This window comes from Gekko japonicus, unplaced genomic scaffold (assembly GCF_001447785.1).
Source record: "Gekko japonicus isolate JY-2015 unplaced genomic scaffold, Gekko_japonicus_V1.1 scaffold59, whole genome shotgun sequence".
NCBI lineage: Eukaryota > Metazoa > Chordata > Lepidosauria > Squamata > Gekkonidae > Gekko > Gekko japonicus.
The window spans coordinates 2,229,104-2,252,761 of NW_015169174.1; the positions used below are offsets into that span (position 1 = coordinate 2,229,104).

The window sequence follows — 23,658 nt, forward strand, 5'->3', positions numbered from 1 at the left end:
ATAGCAATTTATCTATCCTGGAATATATTAACTTGGCAATATATTAACTGCATTCATTCAAGGTGTTATAAGTAAGAGTAACTGCATTCATTCAAGGTGTTATAAGGAAGAGTAAGAACTGAACAGGAAGGAAAGCAGGGAGGAAGCATCTACAGCTTTTTACCGTGGCATGCTAACTAACCACTCTGTTGGAACATACCTTTCACATGAGTCACATTTTGGAAGGTAAACATTCTGAGTATAAGCCTTTCACCTTTTTTATTATTCTTTAAATATTAAAGCACACACATTTCAACTACACATTTCCCTGGGCAACCTGCTCACTCATTTTCTCTAAATGCTATAAAGCTAATCTTTATCCACCACAGCTGTGTTTAGGTATGACTATTAAACTGCTGATTTGGTTACATTTCTGCCCTTCACAGTTAGTACTTTCAGTTTTATCAGTGGCAAAGAGGGAAGGAGAAGAGAGAATCTCTCAGCCTGTGTCCTGTCCCTCTTAAATGAGGGCCATTGCTTAAATCTGCGTGTCACATACAATGGCAGTTCAATATTTCATAGCCAATACAAGGAATGAGCAACACTGCTTCAACTTTAAATCTTGGTAAATCCCCCATGTCAGCCTCTCCCTCTCATTGAAATGCCAGAGGGAGCAGCAATCAGAGTGGAGATGTTCAACGTGATAGAGGTCAGGACACCAGTGGATCGACACACGACCTTGTTTATTTTTTTCTCCGGTATTATTGTTTACAGGGTGCTTTGTTCATGTACCTTGTGGTTCTTAGCTAAAAGATGAAATTACAGCCCAGGATGGTGCGCTCAGGCACACATCCAATTTGTGTTTCCATCTCAGAAAACAAAAAGCTTTGGAGGCCCTCGGGCTGCCATTCAAACTTGGAGAGGCTGACATTTTTAACAGCATGAACCAGAGACTGGCAGAGGGAATGATCGAATGCATTTCTAACTTGTCAATCAAAGATCTCACCTCTGCTGTCTTGTAAACAGTTGGGAGCCATCTAAGTACATTCATAAATAGGGGACAAGCCAGCCACCAGCTAGGGGCTGGAGCCACAGACTTTGGCTGCTAGGCCCCCCAAATTAGGATTTGGTTTTAAAACCTGTACCACAAACAACCTGCGGCACCTTATCAAGACTACTAGAGTAGAATCAGAGTGGGCAGTGCTGCACAGATTTCAGTCAAGTACAGTCAAAACTTCTACTATGTTCATAGAATCTTCTGACCACTTCTAATAATAGGCAAGAGCCTTCTGTGCTAACTACATGGCTGAGTCTCTAAATAGCTTCTTCAAGAGAAGCCTCACCCCTTTTGGAGTCTTAGATAGATGCACTTGTCCCCACCTGAGTTTGCCGGACTAGCTTGTAGAAGAGAATCAGCTGTGACAACAGCTGTTTTCCTTCTGTATATGTGCATGCTACAAAGCAAAACAGACATAAGTAGGTAGAAGTATTCTACAAAAAATTACAAGAATAAGTTGCATTTGAAATGCAGCTTAAAAATCTGCTTTGCTACTTATAGATAACTCACAGACTTGTTGGCAAGATGAAAATAAAGTTCCATTCACCAAAATAAACAATTTTTTTTAAAGTTTGCTTATGAAGGTGCATTTATAGCCTCAGACTCTCTTCTGGCTTCTTCGCCTGCTATGTAGAAAAAACACAAGCACAAAGTATTCCCATTTTATAAACCTAGTTGCTTTCTCTTCTAAATGGTTACGATCCCCACAAGCTCCTATACAATATTTCATTTCTTAGCTGTATATACCCACCCCCAACATGCACTTGAGCAAGACTGTTAACAAATAGACGTTTTGGAGGACATTAATTCATAGGGTTGCCATGTCAGAAGCGACTTGACAACATTTAACACATATACAAGCTGTATATAGCATATGTTTCTTATCCTAAATGTACTGGTGCAAATGAATTTTTCCCACCATACGAAGGGAGAAACAAAAGTAGCACAATATTCACTTAGGTTAAATAGTCTTAACATTAAAGAGGTATTTGTAGTAACTTCGTAGTGAATGACACAGATAAGGATGATGCAATAAATCCACAGTAGTGGATTTCAGAACTTCTGACCCTCAAGAGAACCCTTTCCATATAAAATTGCCAGCCAAGGAACCCCTGCAAATTATCCTCGGGTGGGTTCCAAAGGGCATTTAGTCCAACATTCCATTTTCAGCAGTGACAACCTAGATACCTCCAAGAAGCCCCACAAACAGAACACAAAGGGAACCGCTCACCCTTGTTGCTTCCCTCTCAGAATCTGGTATTGAGACACCCTACCTCTGAATATGGAGGTTCCATTTATTATCTATTTTACCAAACATCCATTGACAGACTAAAGGTGTCTAAAGCCAAAGACCATCATTGTGCTTTGTTGCAGCAAATTCCTAGCATGAGAAGAACTCTCGTATTTATGTGGAATCAATTCAATTTGGTGAGCCAAGGTTCTAATATAGTGAGAATGGATGAAAAATTCTACTCACCTTTCATCCTTTCTATCATGTTCTTCCTTTAGCCCCCACCCATACTAACATTTTCCACCATAGGTAATCACACATCAGTTCTGATGTTGGTTGTGCTTTGTTTAAACTTTTCCAGATTCACAATATCCCATCTGAAATTCAGAAACTAGAACTATATGCCAATAAACTGAATGCAAAATATCACAGTGTTCCCTCTAAGCTGAGTTAGTGTGAACTAGCTCACAGTTTTTAAGGCTCCGGCTCACACATTTTTATCTCAGCTCAGGAAGGATGGCTCCAGAACACACTAATTTATGTAGTAGCCAAATCACCTGCTCACAACTTTAATGCCAGTAGCTCACAAAGTAGAATTTTTGCTCACAGGACGCTACAGCTTAGAGGGAACATTGATCACAAATATTTATAGGGGCACGACAATACTGTTTATCTTCAGTCTCTCTCCAAAACTGCAGAATCTTAAAGTATACCCTGCATGACATTGCGTGAATAGAAAGATCGGAGTCCAGTATCACCTTATAGATCAACAAGATTTCCAGGGCATAAGTGTTTGAAAGTCAAAGCTCCCTTTGTCAGACTCAAATCTAATTGTTCTACTGCAAACCAACACAGCTATCCTCTAAAACAGGGGTGTCAAACATGCTTGTGAGCTGGATCCACCCCCTGCAGGACTTGAATCTGGCCTGCAAACAACTGGCTGTCTCCTGCTTCCTTTCCCAAGGTTGCTGCCGCCACTACATTCCAACTCACTTTTACCCAGCTTCCTCTCCTGCTTCCTCAAGACTTGATATCTCTCTCACTCACACACACAGCTCCCTCGGCCACTGCTTCTTGCTTCCTGTTTGCGCGGGAGAGGTATAAAGCCAAGCCTTGCTTTATTTATTTATTATATTTATACCCTGCCCATCCTGCAAACAGGCTTTGTTTGATTTCTATCCCGCCCTCCCTGCTAGGGCAGGCTAAGGGTGTGTGTGTGTGTGTGTGTGTACACACACACACAGACGTATTTATTGTTCCCTCTAAGCTGTAGAGTCCTGTGAGCAAATTTTTTTATTTCAGGTATAAGCTTTCATGTGCACACACACTTCTTCTGAGGGAGGGAGGGAGGATTCTTCTAACAAGCTCAATTTACATTGAGATTGTTGTGCTCTGCTGTTTTCTTTGAGACTTGATCTCTCTCGCTCACACACACACACACACACACGTACATGTGTTAAAAGGAAGGGACATGTTGGGATAAGGAAAAAGGAGAATTAAAAGGAAATTATTTTGGCTTATTCTGAAAAGCTTTTTAAAAGATTAGATTTCTTTATTTTTATTTTCTTTCAAAAAGACCCTGATTAGGAATTAGAACACTTGGATTGGATTCCATTGTTTAATGACTGGAAAAATATAGTTAAATTTGTATGTTGTTATACTACTTAAGTGTATTTGGTTGTATTTCATACTGTTAATTGATGGTTACACATGAAAATTTGGAATAAAAATGTTATTAAAAAATTCATCTATGGTTCCATATATTCCAGTTCAACTCATCTCCCTTTCTCCCCTCCCCCCTTGCTGGCTGCCTTTCTTCATTCTGCCTTTGCTTTTTAAACTTTCATTATTATTAGTAGCACTGAGTGGATTTTGCCCAATCTGAAATCAACACATTATTTCACTCGGAGAGATCCCCCTCTCCAGTTTAAACAGATGAAGAAAAAAAGAAAGAAACCTAGCAGCATAATTTGCAATCTTTATGACTGCAAAGGAGCAAGAGTCCAGTAACACCTAAAAAATTGTGGCAAGGCACAAGCATTCATGAGTCACTGCTCACTTCTTCAGATACAGCTAAAATATGAGTCCATTTGTCCTTATAACTTGGAGAGTGATTTCAGATGCTAAATGACAACAGGTGTTGGTAGTAAGGCAGAAAACTTAGGTCTCAATTCAGTCCTGGAGGATGCATTGTCTTGAGCTTCATTATCAGTTGCAATTCAGCAGTCTCTCTTTCTAATCTCCCTTTGAAATTCCTTTGTAAGAGAACTGCTACTTTTAGGTCAGCAACTGAATGTACTGGAAGTTAAATGTTCTCCCACAGTTTTTTGAATGTTGTGGTTTCCAATGTCAGACTTTTCTTTGCATCCTGCTGGATTGAATCCTCCTGGACCGAATTATGACCTAGGTTTCCTGTCTCATTACCAATGCTGTTATCTCCATGCCTACTACCCCTCACCATATCAGGCCTGCTACTATCATTCACCTGCAAAGTCCTTAGAAGCAAAGGCTTGGATGGCAACTTTTTTCTTTAGGCTAAAAATATTCTACTCCCTAGAGGGATGTTATTTGCACCTTTTAGCTAAGGACAGTTTTCGAAGTTCACAGCTGGAATTGGTTGATGACAGATTACAAAGTTTAGGATTTCCCCCTGAATTTTTCAATCAAGTAGACTACCCTTCTGCGTAGAAGCAAATTAATTCTAGTGTTTTACGCCTAAATAAATGGAGTACAAGTTGCTGAGCTCGACGGATCTGTTCTTTGTATTATTTAGGTCTTCCGATTCCAGAATCTTTGCCCTCTTACTGTAAATCTTTGATGGTCCCCAAATATAGAATATTGTTTTCCAAGGCACGAGTAAATGTTTTGCCTCTTGGGGAACTAGCGGGCAGATTCCTAGGGACCCCTTTTTCAGAACGACTTTGTAATTGTAATTCAGGTGATTTGGATACAATTTGGCATTTTTTTCATTGATTGCAGAAAACACAATATGGCTCATGACGAGCTGATTTAGTATGAGCTAGCTCACAGTTTTTTAGCCTCCGGCTTACACATTTTTGTCTTGGCTCAGGAAGGATGGCTCCAGAGTCAACTAATTTATGCAGCAGCCAAATTGCTCGCTCACAATTTTAATGCCAGTAGCTCACAAAGTAGAATTTTTGCTCACAAGGCTCCATAGCTTAGAGGGAACATTACTCATGACAGATGGATCTCAGTGTATATTCAAAAATGGAGCCCTGCTACTAATCAGGAATTTGTAGCTAATCTCTTAGCTGATACTGATCCAAATGTGATATTGGCAGTGGGAAAGTTTTTATCTGTAACCCTGGGTGGTATTAAATGAATTGACTCTTTTAGGCAGTTAATATATATTTGGTAAACAAATTGCTTAATTTTGTGAAACTGTAACTGTTATTGTAATGTACTGTATGTATATATGTTGTATTTTGTATTATATCCTATTTGCTTATGACTTATGGGTCTATGAGCAATAAAAATGAATCGTATGTATGTCATTCACCTGCAATTGCCATTTGGCATCTGAAATCACCTTTATAAAGTTTAAGTGGTTAAGACACTGAACTGCAGGCTGTGGAAGGTCAGTAGTTCAGCAGTTTGAGACCCGAGTGTGCTGCATGACCGACTGAGCTCCCATCTCTAGTTCCAGCTCCTGCCAACCTAGCAGTTCGAAAGCAAGAAATTGCAAGTAGATAAATAGGTACCACTTCAGTGGGAAGGTAACAGCATTCCGTGTGCCTTGGTGTTTAGTCATGCTGGCCACATGACCACAGAAATGTCTTCGGACAGCGCTGGCTCTTCGGCTTTGAAACGGAGATGAGCACCGCAACCCTAGAGTCAGATTCGACTGGCTTTCGAGCAAGGGAACCTTTACCTTTACTTACCTTGTATTACATTTTATAGCACGCATGGCCCGGCCTGACAAAGTAACATTTATGTCAGATCCAGCCCTCGTAACAAATGAGTTCGACACCCCTGCTCTAAAACTATTGTATGGCTAGCATTAGTATAGTCCTGGCTTTTATTTGCTGGTGTCAGGTGACTCTTTTCAGGATTCTTCATTATCATAATGGGGTAGCCTTTGTTTTGCATGCAGAGGGTCCCAGATTCAATCCCTGGCGTCTTCCTGAGACCTTGGAGAGCTGCTGCCAGTGTAGCATCGATGGGAATATATAATGATTTTTCATATTATTATTCATATACTTATATTTTTCTGGCTTTATGATTTTTTATAATAAGGTTTTATTAGGATTTAATAAGAGGCTACTAAGTGGTAAGGCCTCTCCTTTGTAGGTTAGAGTGTCTTTTTAGCTGATACTAGCAGACAAGAAATAACATTTTTTTTCAAGTTGTTTGGATGAAATAGCTATCTAGCTGTCTGGCTATTTTAATAGGCCTTCAGTGCAGCATTGCTGGCAAAGTAGGGGATAGTTTTTTCAATAGATATATTTGCTTGGCTTTTTACTCACAGTATAGAGTTCATGGTTTTAGTTTTTTGGGGTAAAACTCTGAAGGCCAACAAGGGCTTTAGTTTCATATTTGAAAACATCTTTTGTTTGGGTATGAAGAATCCTAGAGTATTATTAATAAGGTTAGGTTAAATCAGGGCTATTTTTGGGCAGGAACGTACAGGATCGGAGTTCCGGCTGGCTCCCAAGTTGGCCACGCCCAGCAGGAACTCATTAGCATAATAGGCCACACCCAACAGCAGAAACTCATTAGGATTGGCTACATTAGGGGTGTGTGGCCTAACATGCAAAGGAGTTCCTGCTACAAAAAAAGGCCCTGAGTTTTGACAACAAACAAGGTAAACAGAATAAGAAGCAAAAGGTGGGTGTGGCTGGATAACCACACTTCTGGTAACATGTGGGTGCAGCCTAATGTGCTAATGAGCTGTGCTGCCAGGGGTGTGGCCCAATATGCTAATGAGTTCCTGCTGTTGGGTGTGGCCTATTATGCTAATGAGTTCCTGCTGGGCTTTTTCTACAAAAAGAGCCCTGGGTTAAATAAACATTTTAAGATATCATATAGTCACACCTTTTGCTGTAACTGACCAATGAATAAATGTCTACTCCAATGATGTTCTGCCATGCTGTGACCAATTATGATTTCTGAATGTTATCTTTTGCCTATGTAATTTTGAGTATAAAACTTCATGTACTTCCTTATATTGCTCAGAAAGCAGTCAATTTTTGATAGGCTATTTTGGCCTAACTGCTTTCAGAGATTTCATTGCAATTAAATATCTAAAGAACTTTTCCATCCTCACTGAGACTTCTCTTGCGTGTTCTGTTATTGGTCTGAGAGCACACAAGCAGGGATTTGTAGAACACCAGTCATAATAGATAATACTGAACTTTTTTGTTTGGAAAAAATTTATTGGTTTCTTAGTCTACATACCCTAACGACAACTACACAGACTACCTACCACCACACACTAATCTAAAAAAAAAAAAAAGCAAAACAGGAGTTATACAAAATATGAATGGTATATACTTGTGCAAAATTCTCTTGTTTTGTCATACATGAGTGAAAATCGTTTATATCAGCTTCAATAGATGTTTTACATTTAAACTAAATGAAAGAATTATGATTATCAAATACTTTTAGTTAATACATCTCAATTATTTTCCCTTTCTTCTCTTTCCCCCCTTATTCTTATCTTTATCAAAGTCTAGTCTAACTTTTAAAACTTTGGGAGCAGCTGCTTTCAATTCTGATGCGGAATCCTCTTCTGAAGAGCTGCTAGCTTCCATGTCTGAATTTCCCGAACCGTGTGAGCTGCATTCTCCTTCTTCTTGATGATTTTTTTCTCCTTCTGTTGTATATATCTCGGTTGTTCTTGAAGCTGTTTCAAAAATCTTTGTGCTTTATCAACAGAGTCATTTTTTTCTTTTGAGTCTTTGTACTTGAATGTTAATTCTTCAGGTAAAAGCCATCTGTAGGGTATAGTGGTTTTTTTAGAGGACTGTTAAAGCTTTATATTGTTTTCTCTTTTTTTCTGATTTCAAATGGTACATCCTCTAGAACTCTTATTTCCGCATCATTGATCTTCAAGGCATTCGCATTTGTGGCCTTGAGCACCACATCTCTTGTGGATATTTTTGAGAATCTGACCATTATTTCCCCTGGTAGGTTTTTCTTCTTGATTAATTCAGGATATGTTCTATAGACCATATCAAGATCGCTCTGTAGTACATCCAGTTTCATACCTGTCATAGGGGCTAATGCTTGGGTCAAGATTTCTTTAAGATTCTCACCACTTTTTTCAGGAACGCCTTGAAACCTCAGCACATAAGCTGATTTTTCTGCTTGGAGCCTAAAGAGTTGTTCTTTATCAGAGGCTCTTTCTTTTTCTAGTCGCTCAAGTTTTTGATCAAGTTTTAAAAACAACCTTTTTGACTGCATTAGAGTTCTTTACCATTTGTTTTTGGAATGTTTCAAAATTCTGGTTGAGGTTTGTCATCTGATCCAGCAGGGATCGCAATGCTGCAGCTAACATGTTGGGAAAGTCTGTATTTGCTTCCAGTCTTGAAACCAGAGGTGTCGTTTTGCCAGCTCCCAAGGGAGGCTTCTTCGGCGCCATTTTGTCTTGTCAGCTAGAAATTGTTTACATTCCAGGGAAGTTTATAAAGTTCGCAAAGACCCGCTTTATGTGACAGTACACTTGCTCGTTCAAATAGCGTTTCTCTTCCCTCCTTCTCCCGTGTTGGTAAGTCCTTTGTTTAAAGTCCTTTGTTTAAAGTCTCGGCCAGTTTGGGGGGGGGGATATTCCTCCCTTCTCCCTATTCGTGTTATTGGGGTAGGAGTTCACTTAAAAGTTCATGTGCCTGGTGTAAGATCATTAACTTTTCATCCAGTAAAGCTTTCGAAATCGGGGACACTTGCATTGTCGCTGTAATTCCTGAGCACTCGTCCGGTGTGTGCCTCTAGAGTCCATGATGGCGCTGCGGCAGAAGGACCTTCAGGGCAAAGCGTGCCTCAATCTCTTGGAATTGCGCCTCGGGAGCGGTACAGCTCGAGCCCCATGGCTTGGAACCCCCCCCATGAGGGGTCCAGGGGGAACCGGCTCGGCCGGATCTCCTCCTATTCGCCTCGGGAGAGGCCACCCCGTACGGAGATCCGTCAGAGCGTGCCCGCCGAGCGAGGAGCCAAAACCGGAACCGATAATACTGACCTTGATAGACCAGATGTTCTGATTCAGTAGAAGGCAACATCATGTGTATTCAACACAGACATTTCTAAAATGCATTTATATTAATTCCTACTTAGAAGGTACCTCCAACTGGACTTCCATCATAGTTTCAGCCACCTGAATGAGAACTGGGAATAACTGCCAAATGCCTCATCTGACAAATCTAAAACAGGCACGAATAAAACAGTTGCAGCCAGTTCTATGAAAAGCTACAGCCCTTGCTGCTATTCTGCCCCCCAAGGCTTTTACTAAACGTGCAGTGCAATATACAGCCAAGTGAAACTGATGGACAGACTTCACTGTAAGAAGTCTTAGAATTTGCATGTTCTTCACTGCAATTGATCCACCTTTCTTTCAAGCTTACTGGGAAAATACCTGACCTAATGAGAGAAAATATGCATACCAAGTTAGTTAAAATCCATATAAGACAGCAAGACGAGCCTATGCAAAAAGCAGAGCAGCATCTTTCTCTCAAATACATTTCAATCCACCACACAACTCCTGGCACTCCTAGCAGAGCACCCCTTACCAAGAGAAAAGGGTGCCTTTGCCTCATCTACTGATCAGAACACATCAGGCTGTCAACTCCAAAAACATTTTAATGCTGATCCCTCTCAGCAATGAGTTTCAGTAGTTCCGAAATCATGAATCGTAGAGAAAGTCTTCAGCCTGGACTCCCAGTATAGTATATTTCACATAGCAGGCCATAAGGAGCTACATGGACTTCACCTCCCCTTCCAAGATCTGAGAGGTAGCAGGTGAGTTTCAAGCAAATATGATAGTGCACTGTTGTAGTTGAAGAGTGTTTAATATTATCCTAGCCATAGTTGGGATGGGTAGCCACATTAGTATGTAGAAGCGAAACAGGACAGGAGCCCAGTGGCACCTTAAAAACTGACACTTATTCCCACAGAAGCTTTCACAAGTCAGAGCTCACTCTTGACAGGTTATGCTGAAGAAAATCTTGTTGCTCTTTACTGGACTCCTTTTTATTTTGTAATTACAACTTATAATCTCTCTGTCACTTCCAAGGGTCCCTGTGATTCTAAGCATATAACCTTCAGTAAATAATACACAAACATCTTATGTGTGAGGTATCTTTGAATGTAAATTAAAAAATCCTTATTTTGTCAGGAGAACAAGCAATTGATCCAGAAATCATGGACGAAGAAATGCGTATCAATTTCAGCAGACAAAACAGTGCTTTCATATGCTCCCAAGTATGCTTTCTAAACCAGAAGCACTCTGGATGTATTCCTTACCAAAGTTTAATTCACCTTGGATTCATGCAAACCTGAACTCAAGACAGGAGCGCTTGAAAATTTAACTATATTTTAACACATGAAAACGGGTACAACGCCCTCGTCTTTTTACTTTGTAAAGCTGTGCCATATGGTTGTGCGGCTGAGAGGGCACCTTACAGAGATAATCAACAACAAGTATTAGTTCAACTAGAAGAGCTGCTACAGAGGAATCTAAGAAGCGTCAGCAGTATTTCCACACCATTCAGGGCAAGAAGCCAGATTCATAATTAATTCAAATCATAAGTTCTTGGCCACAAATCAATGGCTGTACCCAGCTGTCTGCCACAATGATTCATAGACCTTAGGGGTATGCTGGAACATTCATACCACCAGAGTTCCCCAGGGGCTAGCACCCTGGACTGCTTTCTCTACTGACTGTTTTGAAGCTACACACACCTATTTGTCTTGTAACCTGTATATAATTGTCCAGGTTTTCTCCACTGCTTAGGCTCAGCTCCTAATTATGCTTACATAGTCACCACAGCACTGTTTTACACACTTGCAATTCAGTGATTCCAAATGGGGTGAGCTGGGACAGTGCAGTGGACTGGATTAACATCATCTTGTCACATTAATTAGATGCCAAGGATGACATCATTGGAAACGCTTGATTTAACAGGGCATAAATATGGTCCGTTTGAAAATCTGGATTTCCCATTTCTCCATGAGAAAGTTCAATAAAATCTATCTTGCCACTGAATAATGCTCGGCAGATGGAACACCAGGCAACAACTCTCAGGGTGCCACCACCTAATTTAATATTCAAATCTGTGAAAAATATCTGGGACAATAAAACAAACACATCTAAAACCAGAGATGGCAAAACTGCCCCCCCCGGCCCCCCGGCTAGGCATCCTTATAAACGTGAGTAAGATATATTCAGTTCTGCTTGAATCACTGCCATCTCCATACTGGTGGCTAAGCTCTGGATATATGCAAGATGAGGATGGATAGTATCTGTTAGTCTGAATGATGTGAAGGGAACAGATATTGTGCAGCTAAGTAAATAAATAAAAAGAAAGATAGTTAATGAATGAAAGCAAGCAAGATCACAAGCAGCAGACACACCCAGTGAGAGAGAGACAGAGAGAGAGTGAGAGAGTACCTGGAAAGCTGTGAGTGTGCCAGTCCCTGGGTTATACAGGCATCGCAGCGAGGGCATGCTGTCCGCCAGGCTGGAGCAGCCCAGCCACAGAGACCGGGGCATAGAGCACTGCAGAGAAAGGACAACTATGAGATGGGACTGTATGAACAGGATGGCACAGATTACAGGAAAATCTGAGGCTGCAATTAATTTCTCAGCAAAGTTGTTGCTGATTGGAACAGCCTCTACAAATGTTACTGATCTGCACGTCCCCCACAGAGAAAAGCAGAACAAAGGTGGGGAACATACATAGCCACTGACATACTGAGTAAGCTCTAATACTTTATATTTTTATTTACTTCATTTATACCTCACTCTTCTCCCCTATGGGGACCGAAAGTGGCTTTCAATAGTCTTCTCTTCTGCATTTAACCCTCGCAACAAGCTAGGTGAGGCTGAGAGTGTGTGACTAACCCAAGGTCACCCAGCAAGCTTCCATGGCAGACTGGGGATCTGAATCTCCCGGATCTTAGTCCTGTTTGTGTGAGTGCTCTAAAGCAAGGTAATCAGCTCAAGGACTTCAGCTGATTAAACTGCTCACTTTTAAACCAACTACCCAATCAAAAGAAATATTACAGTGGAATGGTACATGTGTATCCTGCCCTTGCCTCAACTATCTTTAAAACATCAGGAGTAGAATCATGGGCTCCCTGCTCTCTCCTGGCACAAATCCACTCTGCTCTTCTCCCACTGTCCTTAACCCTGGTTAGTCATGGTGTCGACAGCTACAGTAAACACATTTAATGCTAACCAAGGTCTGAAACCAGCTTCAGACCCTGGTTTGTGTTAATATGGGTACAAAACTAGCCAGGGTGAAGGCATTGGAGACAGACAGGATATGTGAGACAGTGCACAACTTCATAGCCTGTTCCCTTTAACTCTGGCTAAAGAACAAGCAGTATTACATTTGTTGAAGTCCAGTATTTCAACCCAGATAATATTTTAAGGGTATGTAATGAAGGTATTAGTTTCTGCTATTTGAGCAGGGGGGAAATCTACTCTGTGTACAACTCCCTCAAAGATATTACCTGAATAAAGAGATTCATACAGAAGTCATATGCACTACATACGCTGTACCCTTACCTGGGGATTATGAATCAATCTATTCACAGCACCAATTAATACCCTCTCCAAGCATAACCCACCCACCCCCAGTTCACTTGCTGTCTTCCCCCATGCAGTGTCACTTTTCAGAACTGGTTAAATCTGTAGTATAAGTAAAAGTAGGTTGGAAACCTCATTGCATGCAATGGGAAAGAAACAATAAATCCAATTAGAGAGAAGATAGGAAAGAACCTTCACCAGCCCTATTGTTTGGTTAACTTTGTTTGGAGGTTCAGCAGCAAGATTTCTTCTCTGTTACTAAAACTAACTAAAAGCATGTGAAGTCACCAGAGGGAAAGAATTTAGCTTTCAACCACTTGGGATTGATTTACTGAAAAAAATAAAAGATTTCTGACACTATACCTGGATTTTATCACTGAAAGGGTAAAGGTATTCTGAAGTATTTATTGGTCAAGCTGGTCAAATGCTGATATATGTGGACACACAGGGGAAAGCAGAATTATTATTTGAGCTTTTGTGTAACATCCATCTCAACAGTATTTGAGAAGAGATGCACAGACAGGCAACTGTTACAATAGCAGTATTTTGATATTTTGTCTCATTTCCCCACTTTCTGAATGGAAACTAATGATGGAAGCAAATTATGCTGCTAAGTGACACAAAAACAAAGGTAGAGACTCCCAAGGGTAACAATGGGCCTAGGCCAATGCCCAGTAGCATACCTGTGCTATTTGCCCTTTCCCTAGGAGGTAGAATCCAGGCCTTCCTCTTCATCAGCCTACCACTACCAAATATGCATGGCTGATTAAAGTTTTAATTGATTATGCAGTTGAGTTGGATAACACATGAAACTGCCTTATACTGAACTAGACCATCGGTCTGTCACAGTCAGTACTGTTTGCTCAGACTCGCTGCAGCTCTCCAAAGTCACAGGTAACAACTGTTCCATGTTATCACTGATGAGAAAGAAGTAAACTAATTCATACTCAAATGCAGTCACTTGGGATTCCTGTCATGTACATAACAAGATTTATATTTACCTCTACAATTGTTACTTAAAAAAAAAGAAAAAGAAAGCAACAGTTCTTATCTTTAAAAGAACATATACTGATAGAAAATGTCATTCCTGTTCCTGCTTTCTGCCCACCATAGAAAACTCAGTGGCTTTAAATTGCTAACAGCTCATTCACAAACTCAAACAAAAGTAGGACTGCCAAGTCACGGCGGGGGATCTGCACATCTTCACAGGATCCCTGCCGCGGGGGACAGTGATACGCGTTGCACCGCCGTCACCAGGATGTGACACTATGTGTTGCTCTGGCAACGGGACTCTAAACAGCCCCGTTGCTAGAGCGACGCGTAGCGTCACATCCTGGAGACGGCGGTGCAACGCGTATCGCTGTCTCCCGCGGCAGGGATCCTGTGAAGACGTGTGGATCCCCCGCCGCAGCTTGGCAGCCCTAAACAAAAGGCCTCAGGTGCTTCTACAGCAACACCACATGTGTAACTCAGAGAAGTGACCCAACAATGCACCATCATTTGTGGCGTGGACTGTAAGAAAGCTCAACAGGCTCTACTCAAAACTACTGGTCAAACTGTGCACCTCACTACTACACTGACAGCTCCACAAACAAGGAGCCACAGGGAATGGGATTGACAAAATCTCCTCATGAAGTCAACTACAGTTTAAAAAAAATACTAAATCAAACAGCAACTAGAATACAATAGTGTTTCAGCTGGCATCCCAGAGTATCCACCATTCTCCTCACTCTATACCAAGGATCCCCAACATGGTGCCCGTGGGCACCACAGCACTCACCAACACCTTGCCTGGTGCCCACCGGGTGTTTTAGAAAGTGCATGGAGTCAGGTGGGGCTTTTGCCCAACAAGGCTTCTGAATGGCCACTGGAGATTTGATTGGCTGTGCAGATTTTAAAAAATGCTTTGGTGGCAGCTGCTACCACATCACAAGGATCTTCACTGGGCAATTGAACGTCAGCTGTGGCAGCCATTTTGTGGCTGGGTCTATTGGGTTAAATGTAAAAAAATGATTTGCCTTGAAAGCACAGAAGCTTTACGTAGTATCCCTGATCCTCCATGCTTCCTGGTTGAGGGAAAATGCTGTTCAAACAAATTAGAAAGGTGAACTGACTCCAATGGTAATAAGAGAAAGAAATTTTACTTACAAAAATATGTGCACATCTTACATGACATATTCATGTAGGTACATTTAACTTACTATGAACAGATAAACCTCAAAAGGTTAACTTGCTCCAAGCCCAGATAACAGAGAGAAGAGAGGTCCTATATAAGGCCCTGGGGGGGGGGGCAATCAACAGGCAAAGAGGCTCAGAATCTAACCGATGAGAGGGTTGGGGCCAACTGCCAAGTGTACCCAAGTGAGAGAATTCTCTTAACCCTTTCCCTCCCAGATTCTCTTGCATGCAGAGTTACAATATCTAACATCCCTTCTTAACGTCATGTGCAGGAGTTTTAAGTTTCATCTTATCTTGTAGTTTTTCAAGTCTTTCCCTTGATAGAGGCTTGGTGTGGCCACCACCTCTTCTGTTGAACAGTACTCCATCTCTGTTATGCCCTTCTCAGTTAGGTCATACACTAAGTGAAGCTTCATACCAAGGTGCTTAGTGCGCACAGCCATTTTTTCTGATTGAGAAATTTTAATAAAGCTCTAGTTGTCTTATCTTGAATTGGTTTTTGCTCATCATCTTGAAAGTCCTTAAGTAACTGGTCTAGTCACAACTGTTCTCTGCATGCTTCAGTAGATGCTATATATTCAGACTCTGTGGAAGACAAACTTACTGTAGTTTGCATTCTACTGGCTCAGAAGATTGCTCCACCTCCATACAAGAATAAGTACCCACTTGTGGATTTATAGTCTAAGGCTAAATTGTCTCCTGCCCAATCTGCATCTGTGTAACCAACCAATTTTGGATTATTGGTGGATGACAATTTTAGTTTCAAATCTAAAGTTCCTTTTAGATATCTAGCCACCCTTTTTACTGCAACCCACTCTTCCTTGCTAGATGCACTTGTCTTTCTACTAAGGATCCCAACACTGGTTGCAGTACTGGGTCTGCTAGTGGTGCTTAGGTATAGTTTTCCTATGGTGTTTCTGTACTGATTGTCTTTAGGTAAAGGCTCACTTATTTGGGGGCTCTTAAGAAAGCAAATTTCCATAGGTGTTGCCACTGTGTTGGCATTTTCTAAACCTAATGTCTGTAAGAGTTCAATTATTTTTTGTCTCTGGCTTAGGAAAAATAAACCATCTTCCTCCCTTTCAATTTGTATGTCCAGGAAGTAAGAAACATCTCCAAGCAGCTTCATTTCTGCTTCCCTGTTTAGGCAATCTACCACATTGTTATAGTCCATTTGCCTGTCATAACTCAGAATCAAGTCATTAACATAGGCGAGAATAAAAGTACAGTGTCTATCTTTGTGTTTACTGTACAAACATGAATCAGCTTCTCTTTGTTTAAAGCCTTGCACTATGAGCATCATGTGTAATTTTTGATTCCAGGTACATGCTGCCTGTTTTAGTCCATACAGCCACTTCTGCAGTTTGCAGACTAAATTTGGTTGTTTGGGGCCTATAAAACTTTCTGGCTGCTCCATGTACAGATCTTCCTGGATCTCCCCATGAAGAAATGCTGTCTTTACATCTAGATGTTTGCCCTGCATCTTCTTGGTTGCTGCTATGCTCAAACATAATCTGACTGTACTGTTTCGCCAATGGTGCAAAAGTTTCCTCAAAGTCCTAACGATATTTTTATGAGAAGCCTTTAGCAACTAACCTTGCTTTGTAGCATTCCACATTTCTGGCTGCATTTTGTTTGACCTTAAATGTATTTATTCATTTGATTTGTACCCCGCCCTCCCTGTCGAGGCAGGCTCAGGATGGCTTACAATAAAATTTAGAATAAATTTAAGAACAAGTTAAAACCATAAAAACAATTCTAATGTGCTATATAAATATTACATATATGGCAATGAAACATAATTTTTAGATGTTATCCATAACAGGTATCCAGTCAGCATTAGCTTATATGGCTACCACCCAGCCCATAGTATGTTAAAAAACAGCATGGTACAATAGCCTTTCATAGATTCCAGGGCAAGGCTCTGGTATTAAGTGCAGCTCCTCAATCAAATGCCTGGTGGAAGAGCTCCATCATGCAGGCCCTGCAGAACATTAATAAATTCCGCAGGGCCCTGATATCCTCACAGAGCTCATTCCACCAGTGCGGAGCCACCACAGAAAAAGCCCCAGCCCTGGTCATGGCCAACCTGGCATCTTTAGGGCCAGGGAGAGCCAGGAGATTCTGTGTCCCTGAACGCAGTACTCTCTGGGGAACATGTGAGGAAAGGTGGTTGCTCAGGTATGGTGGCCGACAGGTCCAACAACAACAGTACCGCTGTCCCACCTCAGTCTAGATGTCTTTGGAAGTCATCCATGAAGTCCGTACCATGGCCTGGGTGATCTACGGCCTGGGCTATTGCTTCTTTAATTGTTTCTTGAATTAGACCTTGGAGATCCTTCATCGCCGTTGCTGAGAGGCTAGCTGCCACAGTTTTTGGTCCACCTGGTGAAGGTCTATTTGTCCCTGCCATTTCTATACTGTTATAGGTGTCCCTATCCTTCTTATCTATCTTAAGTACCTAGTTCCTAAATTCTTATTGCCTCTTTAAACTGTAAACCTTCTTAATACTTATTATTTATTGAGAACTATACTGCTATATTTACTAATCTCTTAACATTGGACACTTAACCACTTAACCTACTAGACCTAATACACTACTTAACTGCTAAATTACTAAACTATCAAGCTAACTATCTAGTTATCTAACAACTTTACTTAATACCTTATACTTCACAAGTTTTATTTTACTTATCTTTATTTATCTTACTAGGTAGCTTAGCCTCAAGTAAACTTTAAATATCCTGCTTGGATTTTTTCTTTCCCAGCTAGCCTTTCCAACAATCTATAGATTGCCTTGGATTGCCTTACAGTTTAAATCCTGTGTTCTATACCAATTATTAATTTCCATTAACTGTCCTACTATCTAATCCACAGCTTAAACAAACAATTAAGCAAACAGACAAACAGACAAACCAGCCAACAAACAAACAAGAAATAAAAATAAAACTGGAGTACAACCTAAAGGAAGGGGAAGCAGGCAAATGACCAAAACAGCAAGTAAGAATTCCCAAAGAACAAACACTGGATCTCACTCAAATTCGTTGCCAACTGGTGCTCACTTCCCTGTATCTGTATTTCACAAAGTACGCAACAATTAACTTATATTCAATATATTCAATAAATCCCAGTGTTGGCAATTAGAAAAGAAAAAGAAAAAATTTAACAGTATCCCTTCTAGGTCTTCTTTATATCCGCTTGCTCTTCCCCTTTAAAGGTCCGTTCGTCTCTTCCCCTTTAAGGCGTTGCTGTTCCTTCCCTCCACCTGAATTTAGGAATGGAAGTCCAGAAGAATAAAGAGTTAAAGTGTTTCTTCCAAATTGCACTATCAGAGAAAAAATTGAGAGCGTTGCAACTGTTTCTTCTTTAAAAGCCTTCACTGGAAACAAGCACCCCCAACTGGGAAGAAAAAAAATAGATTGTATCCGTCACACTGACACTCCAACTAGGAAGTTACAGGATTTCCCGTCTCTCAAAGTTCATAACATCCACCATAATCAATAAATGGGTATCTTGAAAATATCCCCAAATAATGGGCTTTTTAAAAAATCTCCCAGATTTGCCTAATGGCAAAAGCAAAATTTATCACTGAAGCCCAAGGGAGTGGAAACAAGAAATAGGGCGAAATAGTTTGACACCGAAGACGAGGCTAGGAGGGTAACAGGAAGCCTCCCGCCTTAAAATAAGCCGTTCCAATTGATGAAGCATGAAATAGTTGAGGCACTCTTTCAGCCTATGTAATAAAGTCGCAAGAATTTGCTTAAATACCAAAAAAGAATCACCGTGTGCCAAGTCTACCTCACCCACAGTCCGGTAGTGACAGCTAAGAACCTAGCAGAGCCTCTTGTTCATTCGGAGCATCAGGAATACCCAGCTTCCCCCGCTGCTGCCGCTGTTCGGAGAGAAGTAAGGATGTTTCCCTTGTGCCCCATTCTCTTCCTGAGAGGAGGGAGGGTGAAGGCAACCCCTTTCCAGAAACGAAAGAGAGAGTGAGCCTGGATCATATGTGCTGCGCTGCAACCAGAAGCCAAGAGTCCAGTAGCACCTTAATGGCTAACAAAATTTGTGGCGGGGCATGAGCTTTCAGAGATTGGACATCCGATAGAGGCAGAACAGTGGTCTAAAACTTGGAATTCTTTAAAATTTATGAGAGCTACCCCATATAAGGAGAACATATATAAAACGTTCTATAGGTGGCATTGGACCCCCGCTAAGGTAGCAAAATGCTTTCCAAAGGCATCCAACTTATGTTGGAGATGCGGAAAAAATGTAGGAACGTACCTCCACATTTGGTGGAGATGTGACAGAATTCAGAAATTCTGGGGGGAAATTGCTAAAGTATTTCTAGAAGTCTTAAACATTAATATTCCATTAAAACCAGAAATATGGTTGCTAAACATGATTCTGGACAAAATAAAAAATTATACACAAATAATTACATATTTTCTAACTGCAACCAGAATATTGATAGCAAGGCGTTGGAAATCAAAAAAATATACCTACGATAAGAGAACTTCAAAATAAGATAGCTGAAATGGATAAATTGTCTATAAGGTTACAGAATAAGCCTGAGGAAGACTTTTGGAAGAGATGGGAAAGAATATATGACTGGCTGAATATAAAGAAAAGATATTAGGAATGGGAAATGCTAGTTAAAAATAATAATTGTTAATTTATAATAATTGTTAATTTAGAAAGATAAACTTTACATTTGGAAATGCAGATATTTTAAATGGATTTGTTTGGATTAATGTATGATTTGTGGAAACTGAAAATAAAATGTTAAAAAAGAAATAATCCAGAAAGATTAAAAGATATATATTTCTACCATTTGATACTACATGTACTGGTCCAAGGACATCACTATGAATTAATTCCAATGGCCTGCTAGTACATTTCTCGGTTCTGGATGGAAATGAGGGTCTAACTCCTTTGGCTCTTATACAACATGCAAATTTGCTTATGTCATTGATGTCACATGGCTTTACCTTAATGCCTTTGGCGAGATTCTTGTTCTAAAAGTCTAGGATTACGTTTGGATTACAATGTCCTAGGTGTCTGTACCACAGTTTCACACTCTTTTTTCCTTGCATGTGCCAGGTGTACCTGTTCACCTTCAAGACTCATAACAAGAGCCCTGCTGGTTCAGACCAATGGTCCATCTAGTCCGGCATCCTGTCTCACACAGTGGCCAACCATTTCCTCTGGACAGCCAACAACAGGGCATAGAGGCTGAGGCCTTCCCCTGACTATGCCTCCTGGCTCTGGGATTCAGAGGATTAGTGCCTTTATGTGGCGGTTTCCCTCAGTCACCATGGAATTCTCTGCCAGAGGATGTAGAGATGGCCATAGGAATAAACAGCTGAAAAACGTATCCTCCGTTAATCTATCTACTCCACTTTTAAAGCTGTTTATTCCTATGGCCATCTCTACATCCTCTGGCAGAGAATTCCACATTTTAATCACTCTCTTTGTAAAGTAGTATTTCCTTTTGCCCATCCTGAACCTACTGCCCATCGGTTTCACTGGATGCCCTCAAGTTCTAGTATTTTGGGAGAGGGAGAAAAACTTATCTTTGTCAACTCTCTCCACCCCATGCATAATTTTACAAACCTCTCCCATGTCCCTCTTTAGCTGTCTCTTTTCTAAACTGAGAAGTCCCAGACTCTTCAGCCTTTCCTCACAGGGAAGGTGCTCCAACCCCCTAATCATCTTGCTTGACCTATTCTGTACTTTTTCCAGCTCTGCAATGTCCTTCTGGAGATACAGTGACCAGAACTATACACAGTATTCCAAATGAGTCTGTACCATAGATCTATACACGAGAATTACATTCTCAATCCCTTTCCTAATAATCCCTAAAATAGACTTTGCTTTTTCCACTGCTGCAGCATACTGGGTTTACACTTTCATTGAGATATTCGCTACAGCCCCAAGATCTTTTTTCCTCTCAGTCTCAGAAAGGTCAGACCTCATTTTTGGTCCCAATGTGCATCACCTTACAAAATTCATATACTTTTCCCTTTTGGTTCCCTTGTGCATATACAACATTATCTTTGCAACAGTCTTTGCTAATAGTACATTTCTTATTTCCAAAACATACGTCAAAGCCTTTGTTTTCTAATGTAGACACACTCAATAAATTATACCTTAATTCAGGTACATACAGGACATCTCCAACTTCATTTAGGAAATTTTTGTGAGGTGTGCTACAGCATAAAATGCTAGTACCTATGCCTTGAAGCAGTATGCATTCACCTTTAGCCATTTTTATTTCTCCTTTCTCACTTTCATTAAGTTCATCAAAGAAATCTTTGCAGTGTGTGCTTTGACTACTAGATACTCCACTGTCTATTAGCCACTTATTCTCTTTTGATTCTGATTCAGCATCATCATAAATAAGGCTTTTCTGATTAATCAGTAAAAAACTTTTCTTTGAATGCTGCATTAGGACCACCATGCTTTTGATCTTTAAAATTGCCTCTCTGTTTGCTTATAGCTTGTGTGCTGTTCCTGTGCATCTTAGAAAAACTATGGTTAGCTGGTGGCTCTCTACAGTCCTTTGCAAAATGACCCCTTTTGTTCCAATTAAAGCAATGTAGCGATTGGTTCCCCCTCCCCCCTTCTTTGGGTGGGACTTGCTCTTTCAAGTTCTTTCTAGAAATGTGTAGCTTGAGCTCTTTGGACATTCAAATTCAATAAGCAGTTTTGAGCATTCCTTCTGCATTTCTATTAGTGCCTGATTTAAAGTTTTTGCATCTTTCATTTGGCTTTGACTTTGCACACTCTCACAAACATGGAAAAATTTACCCCCAAAGTCCAAAGCATAAAGTATGCCTTTTGTTCATCGGTTAGATTAAAGCTGCAGATCACTAGATTTTCAAACGCTTGCCTCAGTTCAGATATATATTTTTTCTCTGTTATGTAACCTTGCTTTGCAAAGTTTGCCTATCCATACTCCTTGTGATTTAATAATAGTAAGCCCCAAAGACTCTTATAGGCTTTTAAGCATTTCTTTTGCTGTTTGGGAATTTTCAAACATGAAAGTCTCATTGTCATCCAATGATCCCATAATAACGTTCTTGGCAAAGACATTTTTTATTATCCAACAGTCCAATTCCTTGCCTTTCTCTGTTGGTTTTTCTTCCTCTAGGATTCCAGCAGCTCCTTTTGCTTCAAGGAATATATGAGATCTTTTACTCACTCAAAATGTGTAACGTGACATTATATAAGAGTCTACAGTATTAGGTAATGGTAACGGTTTCCCTTGCTCAAAAGCCAGTCGAATCCAACTCTAGGGTTGCAGTGCTCATCTCCGTTTCCAAGCCAAAGAGCCAGCGCTGTCCAAAGACTTCTCCGTGGTCATGTGGCCAGCATGACTAGAAACCAAGGCGCACAGAACACTGTTACCTTCTCTCCAAAGCGGTACCTATTTATCTACTTGCAATTTCTTGCTTTCAAACTGCTAGGCTGGCAGAAGCTGGAACCAGAGATGGGAGCTCACTCCATCATGCGGCACTCGGGTCTTGAACTGCTGACCTACTGACCTTCCAGCCTGCAGTTCAGTGTCTTAACCACTGAGCCACCGCAGCTCCGGGGTCTACAATATTAGATTATGTTAATTTATATGTATACTGTAGACATACATGTACAAAATATTTTCAAGGATAGGTTCATTGTTTAAATGTGAATATTTTGGCAACAATATGCTACAATATATTTAATGATAATACTTCATTAAAGTGAACACAGTTTTCAACAATTTTAACATTTAACTTGATATCCAAACATGCTGGTACTCCTACTGCGACTGTTTGAGGCTATTTCTTTTTTTAAAACCACAAAAAAACCTTTTGTTATTGACAATAAAATTTCTTTTCCAATGTCTATATGTTTTCCTATCTTTCATTCATCAAGAATTAAGATATATATGCTAAGGTACCCATGTAGCAGTTTTCAGGCCTCTCTCATTCACAAAAATTGGGCATATTTGCAGTTTTGCTTGTAGCATTAAGGAATTTAATATGCCAAATATTACAATTTGATATGTTATAAATGATGCAACTTTATGTTGTCAAAGTGGCAAAATAGGTTTATGATAGGAAAGTAAGTATTGCATACACACACTCACACCCCTTTCCTTCTTTTCTGACAACAGGAAATGGTTTTGCCCCTCATGGCTTCAAAATATCTAGAAATTTTGCATCTATGGACAGATAAGCCCCTAAAGTGCGGGCAGCTCCACTTGGGCTCAGTATGCTCCCAGTGTGTTTGGCCAATCCAACACGTCTCCATCGCCCAACAACACACCCTTTTGTTTGCCAGCACATTATCTTCACAAATAGATGTTGCAAGGGTTTTTGCCACTCAGACCAAAATGGTTGCCTACACCTGTGACAGACCAAATTACACTGCCTGGCCTAGTTTATTAAGACAGTATTTATTCTG

The 23,658-nt window shown here is 40.5% G+C and overlaps 1 protein-coding gene across 6 annotated transcripts in view; it reads right to left on the reverse strand.

Annotated features, from left to right (window-relative positions):
- Nucleotides 1-23,658, reverse strand: part of BTRC (beta-transducin repeat containing E3 ubiquitin protein ligase) — a 203,068-nt gene that overhangs the window by 121,796 nt on the left and 57,614 nt on the right. For 4 of the 6 annotated variants that reach the window (XM_015415944.1, XM_015415941.1, XM_015415943.1 and 1 more), the window contains one exon: nt 11,890-11,997. The exons of the other annotated variants lie outside the window; for them this stretch is intronic. In XM_015415944.1, the coding sequence (XP_015271430.1) occupies nt 11,890-11,997 (108 nt within the window). The remainder of the gene's footprint in view (nt 1-11,889; nt 11,998-23,658) is intronic. 6 annotated transcript variants of the gene reach the window in all.